This window comes from Sinocyclocheilus rhinocerous, unplaced genomic scaffold (assembly GCF_001515625.1).
Source record: "Sinocyclocheilus rhinocerous isolate Xijiao unplaced genomic scaffold, SAMN03320098_v1.1 scaffold551, whole genome shotgun sequence".
In the NCBI taxonomy this organism is placed as follows: domain Eukaryota; kingdom Metazoa; phylum Chordata; class Actinopteri; order Cypriniformes; family Cyprinidae; genus Sinocyclocheilus; species Sinocyclocheilus rhinocerous.
In genome coordinates this window covers 1,386,914-1,393,616 of record NW_015624564.1, presented here as the reverse complement: position 1 = coordinate 1,393,616, position 6,703 = coordinate 1,386,914, and the positions used below count along the sequence as shown (strand labels likewise).

Genomic DNA, 6,703 nt, shown 5'->3' with positions numbered 1-6,703 from the left:
ACGTGGCAGCATGAACAAATATGTTTGAGATCACAGGGCTGTATGGATTTCATGCATGTGATGTATAGACAATTGCGACTCTTATCATCTCATGTGATTACCTTCATGAATGTGCCCAAATACATGTAGTTTGGGCTGAACTCTCCTCTGGACAGTGTTCAACAGCTCCATACAGCCAACACGCTGCATCTTCCTGGGCACCCAGTCCAAAAAACCTACAAAAAGGTAGTATAATGACTAATATGAACATCAAAAGGCAAAGAAAAAGACAGAAATATATGATGTTAGAACAGACAATTTGGTTTATTTACGCTTTTGGAGTTACAAGCTGAACAAATGCCAGATGTACCAAGTTAGGGAAGAGAATCATAATGAATTTAAAGACTGTAGTTCTGATTCCACAGTGTTTCATATTCTTAATGACGTTTTGGCAATTTTAAGGAAGAAGTAATGGATTTACAAAGTCACCATAACACAACATCTTGCACGTCCGAGGTGCTAATTTAAGAACTCAACAAGGGTGAAGTCTTGACTCACGGAATTTTAATTAGATGTGACTGGACGCTCTAGGAAGGTTACCAAGCAACTTATGCGTTAACTAATTAATATTCATGAGCTAAGCCTTAGCCATAGGATTAGTAATTCATTTTGATTTTTTTGATTTATCTTTCACAATTAATTGCGTGAGTCCAAAAATGTTTACACATCCAAAACCATGAAGTTTGTGAAGTTTGAGTCTAGATTTCAAACCAGTTCTTGATTTCAAAACCTACACTAAGTATAGAGCGAGTACATGATTTCAAGTTAAAGGTGGGGTAAGCGATTTTTCAAAAACGCAATAGAAAACTGATTCGGGCCGAGTAGCAAAACAAACTTGTAGCCAATCAGCAGTAAGGGGCGTGTCTACTCATGATGTGGAGGAGAGAGCGTTCAGTGCACAGCAGAGGACGGACAAACAAAAGAGGAAAACGTCAAAGAAGGCTTAAGGCAAGAAGTAGGACCCGTGTAAATATCGGATCAGCTTTCCAGCGCTGGAGAGAATTCAAGGATAATGAGTTATAATGAGTTCTATAGTATTTTGTCGTGCCGCGCCACTCGCGTCCGGTGTAGACACGGTGTAACATTGGTTTTGCTTTGTTTCACAGAACTAATCGTTGCCTGGGTTGCGTACGTATGTGTGGGGTGGAGCTATCAAAATAGGGGCGAGACCCTTTTGGGGTAGGGGCGTGTTTGTTTTGGTGATTTCAAATGTCAACATTGGCTACCAGAAATCGCTTACCCCACCTTTAATGATCTCAGTACACAGGACATATTCTTACATCCATCTGCACTGTTTTTAATTATTTTCATACGAAAATGAAAATTTATTTGAGAAGAGACTTACTCTTATATATGAATGAACTGAATCTAAAATGATCATTACAGACTTAATTTTACAATTGTAGTCTGATGTTTACACATACATAATGCACAGACTCGCTGTGATCTTCAGAGATGTCATTTGGGGCTAATTTACAACACTATGATAAACACCCACATTTGCACAAATGTATAGCGAGACACGTCTTTACCATGAGAATTACACATTGTCACAATCTCAAAGCCCAAAAGCTTAGTGTTTTAAACCGCAGCTGTCTTTATGCACAAACTTCCGTTCTCAGTACATATGACTGTGTGTGTGTGAAGGTTTTATTATGTGCGAAGGGATTTGCTGCACTGCGAACAGCGTCTCAGTGTTGCATGCTTTAGCAGCCTGCTGTAGCAACTCCATCTGCCAAAGCCTCAGAGCAAAAGAGTGTGCGTGCGCGAGGATGAAGACAACATAATGGGGAATAACCATTACTGCATGCTTTGTGTGTGTGCATTTATGTGTGATTTAGGTCTTACCCAGAGGAGGGCAGTGTGTGAGAAGAATATCTGTGGAATCTGGGATCTGATTCCACTTGTCCAGCAGTGCTTGTCCTCGTTGAAGATTAAAACCCCAGCCGTAGTACCATGGCTGCCTGAAAACATACATAAAGAAGGAAAAAACACAGTTAAGACCTACTGATGTGACCGTGAACATTACTGCCAATATCTTCCCCTGTGCTTCACTGATCTTTTACCCAGACTGCTCTACCGCTGATGAAAACAAGATGACATTTCCATTAGGATCTGTATATGGAGAATCTGTGAAAGATCTTGGGTCTATGATGATGATAAAATAACAGAAAAACCCCCCCAAATCACAAATAGCAATCACTTTGATCTGGCATCTTTCTCACATCTTTTACTAAATGTAAGCGGAAAAAAGAATTTAAATAGGAGTGAAAAAGTCACAGGTTTCAGGCCAGCTTAGATTGAGTCCTCATCTTTTTCTTTCCCCCACTGTCATCTCTCTACCATCACACTCTAAAAAAGGAGGAGAGTAGGGATGATTTGAAAAGCTTGGTTCATGAATATTAATTAGGTGATGTAAGGTTCGCCCAGTAGTCCAAACTGTGCGTAAAGGCTGGTAAGTGGGCGGAAGACATAGAAGGATTACCATTTGTGCATTTCTTCAGCACACAGCAAATGGAATCTTTGTCAGAGGTTTCTACTTGGTCTTAACGTCATATAAACAAAAAATAAAATAAATTTTTTTTGTTTTAGTTTATTAATTCAGCCCTCTACGAACACCTTGGCAATTGAATCGCCATTGGCTAGTACATTTTTTTGTTTACTCGCCAGACTGATAAATATATACATACACATATACATATATACACACATATACACACAAATACACATACACATACATACACACACACATACATACACACACACACACACACATACATATACAAGCGCCAGCCAATGAGATTGCTGTTTGCGCATTAGTTCCGCCCACTACCGGAGAAAGCGGTAGTTCTTAAAAGCTGAAGAATTCCAAAGGAACTCCGTTATTTTGACAGGAAAATACAACAAAGAATATCGTTTACATGTAGCGCGCATAGGTAGCGCGTCAATTCTCTGTCTCCCTCTCTCGCTGCGTGTGTGTGAAACAAAGCGACGGCGAGTCGTGCGCCTTCACACTAGAGTTTACGGTACGTCGCGCGTTGCCCATCCATTCAGATGAACTGAAAAACAGCAGAGATCGCTTGGCGGAGAGTGAAACTCTGAAGCGCTCAGTCAGAGTGTTCGGCGAGTGAAAATAAATCTTAGCTAAACTTATACTTAGCCTCCAACTCACACACTGGCGAGTAAAATCTGAGAATTTATTAGCAATTGGCTAATATTAGACATCATTTAGTCGCCAGAGTGAAGATTTAGTCGCATATGCGAGTGATTTACTCGCAATGTAGAGGGTTGTAATTAGTATGAACATCTTAAAATATTACAAATTTAATATAAAATAATAAATTCATTAAAATAAATATTGTAGAATGATTTTATATATATAAATATATTTTATATTGTTAGAATGGTAACACTTTAGATCAGGGAACACTATTCACTATTAACTAGTTGCTTATTAGCATGCAAATTACTTGCATATTGGAAGTTTATTAGTACTTATAAAGCAAATATTAATGTATGACCATATTCTAGATCCCTTAACCCAACCCAATACCTAAACATAACTACTATAACAACTACCTTACTTACAAACAATAAGCAGCAAAATAGGATTTATTAAGGGGGAAAATTCTTAGTTAATAGTGAATATGTGTTCCCTGATCTAAAGTGTAACTGTTACATTTTATTAAATTTTTTATTAAATATATATATATAGAGGAAGATGGATAGAAAAAAGAGAAGTGGAGGAGGAACAGAAAAACAAGAAGAAAGAGAAAGAAACAGGTAGAGACAGACAGTATGCAAGGATAGAGAGGTTGTTGCCTATGCCCCATCACTTTGATTGCAGATGCACCAAGCTTGAGTGACGGTATAGAAATTAACATGTCACTAACAATCTGTCCCCAGATCCATCTTCCTCTGCTGTGGCAGATTTGCACATTTATGTGTGCGAGTATGTTGAAAGACTATTGTGTGTGTGTGTGTGTGTGTCAGTTTACACATGAAGGTTCCCTTGCCTCTACGTGGATTTTGTAATTTATAGAGAGCAGTCACTTGAAACGTTTACTTTAATAGCTGGCTGACGCATCAGTGTCCCGCGCTGCAAGCAAACACACACACACACACACACACAGAGCCTTTGAGGAGCGATCCAGATCGGCCCTGGGTTCATCATCTCAAGAAGGTCAAGAGGAAAGACGGGCAAATGCTATTTTCATTTGATTTCATCTGATTAATATTCAAATCACTCCTATCATCAGTCTAAACATTTATCATCAAACATCTGCAGGCCCACGGACGCAGTCTGATTAATTCACATCTCTAATCTTAAAACATTAAAATGGCCTTTGCACATTGATTGTGCTATTTAAATATTCATTTTCATCTTTACACGGACGTCTCAATTACACTGGATCGAGAAAGGACTCATTATTGGTGTCCCAAACAGATTTTTCTAACTGAGCAGAGAGAGGTTAATAAACAGAAAGAAAATTAGAGAGGGAGGGTTGTGTGTGAACACAGACAGAAAAGGAGATGCTGTGAAAACAGCATTAAAATGTCTTAAAAATACAAGCAATTATGTAATTCAGAAATTCTGATTTAGTTTAATGGAGATTTTATCAAGCCAAAAGATCAGAAGAACATGTGCAATTCCTTCAAATGGGACAAGGAACGACTAGTATACTTGATGTACTAAACCATCTGTGTATTTATCAGTTCAGATGTTTTTTCATTTGTCAAGGTGAATAGAAAGCAAAGACAGCTGTTTGTTGTCATGCCTTTACTCCCATGATGCCACATCAGCGCAAAAGCAGAAGAAATACTTTGCAAACTAAATTTTTCAATTTCTGAAGCAAATGTAAAGGGTATTTGCCCACACAAAACTCATCACCACAGTGCTAAGGTGTTCAGAGTGGTTGCTAGTGTATTGCAAGGGTGTTGCCAATTAAAAAAACATTTTTATTCATTTTTTTAAAAATTATTCTTCATCTTGTTTTATTAGGAACCACTAATAAAAAGCAAACCTAATCGGATGTCTGTTTGTCACCACTGGCTTTAAAACAGTCTTGGGATGAAGTAGGGTTTGGGTCGAATCAGTAAGCGTGTGCAAGTGCAAAACCTCTCTTGGCCAAATGATATCGGTGCAGTTTTGCCATAAATCTTTAAATGCATGGCTGGGGGGAAAAGGCTGTGGGGCGACTGTGCTTCAATATTTCATCCCATTGGTTAACTTCAAGGATTTTAAAGGAAGAGAAGATGGGAGTTATTAGAAAATCTCTCTCTTTTTTTTTTTTTTTAAAGAATGCATTAATGTATCTAATTCAATTCTTGCTGCTGGTAAGGTGGTGAACTTTGAATGGAAAGATAAAATGTGTATGAAAATTGGGAAGAAATAAATGGAGAAAATGGAGTAGAAATATTAAAAGTGACATTCACAGATCAGTAAAGTTTGTGCTAACAGACCTGTTTCTAGCAACTGTTTGGTTACCAACATTCTTCAAAACATATTTTATGTTCCACAGAAGAAAGACAACGTGAAGGTGAGTAAATGACAACAGAATTTTCACTTTTGGGTGAAGTATCCCTTTAAGTTGCCCACTCTGTGAAACAGTTTTCACAATGCCTTAAAATGCTGCCTTCATAAGCAGCTCACTATATTTTAGAGCATAGCAATGCATACCAACACATATACACACAAACACACACAAGCTATCTGCAAATGAAGAGAGCTTTTGTTCAACATCCTCACCTGGCTGCTGTAATTACAGATGTTGGTGGTATCTTGACCCCAATTACAGAGGAGGTGTACACATTATTCTGTGTGTGCGCACATTAAAGAGAGTGTATGTGCATGGCACAGAAGCAAGTATGTAAGTGAATAATTAGTAATGTGACGTTTCTGACACTGACCCAGATGTGTGCATGGAGAAGAAGAGGTTGGGAATCTACAGGGATAAGCCGTTACATCTCTGAAGAGTTAAGAGGCAACATCAGACAGCCTCTTTACCGTGCACACACACACATAACCTCATTAAGAGAGTTTCAATTAATAGTTTGCGGGTCACATCAGCCCACTGAGATTTACCAGCACATAAGAAGTGCTGTCAACATCACACAAGCGCTCACTTACACTCTTGTACTATGAATTAACTATAATAAAACTTTTCATGACATGAAAACATTTCTGAAAGAAATGGCTTGTTAAACAAGTAAAAGTAAATAAAATCGAGACAAAAACACATTAATTGGTAATATCTCAAATGACTATATCATTGAGAATAAAAAACAAAGAAATATAAATTCACACAAAAAACAATGTAGGTTGGGACTTGATTTTATCCTTTGGTTGTTAAGTAAAATAAAATAAAAATAAAATACTAAAAGTATTACCAATTAATGTGTTTATTTAATTTATTTTATCTTAGTGAATTAAAAAATAACTATAAATTTAATGTAGGTCAGTTGTTAAAACAAAACAAAACAAAACAAAATAAATATCTCAAATGATTGTATCATGGAGAATCAAAAATAAGTCAATACAATTATATAATATATATGAATGTATGAACTGTTGACAGTAAGACAAGTCACATGCATTTGAAAATAAACAGTGAATTTTAAATTTCATGCCGACTTTAAAGATTCTGCTTTAACAAGAGGGTTG

General features: G+C 37.2%; 1 protein-coding gene across 1 annotated transcript in view; it reads right to left on the bottom strand.

Moving 5' to 3' along the window:
- The window catches only part of LOC107743682 (metallophosphoesterase domain-containing protein 1), a 35,840-nt gene that overhangs the window by 4,041 nt on the left and 25,096 nt on the right, over nt 1-6,703 (bottom strand). The window contains exons 5-6 of the mRNA XM_016557055.1: nt 1,888-2,003; nt 102-215 (exon numbers count right to left, since the gene is read on the bottom strand). Coding sequence (XP_016412541.1) covers nt 102-215; nt 1,888-2,003 — 230 coding nt within the window. The remainder of the gene's footprint in view (nt 1-101; nt 216-1,887; nt 2,004-6,703) is intronic.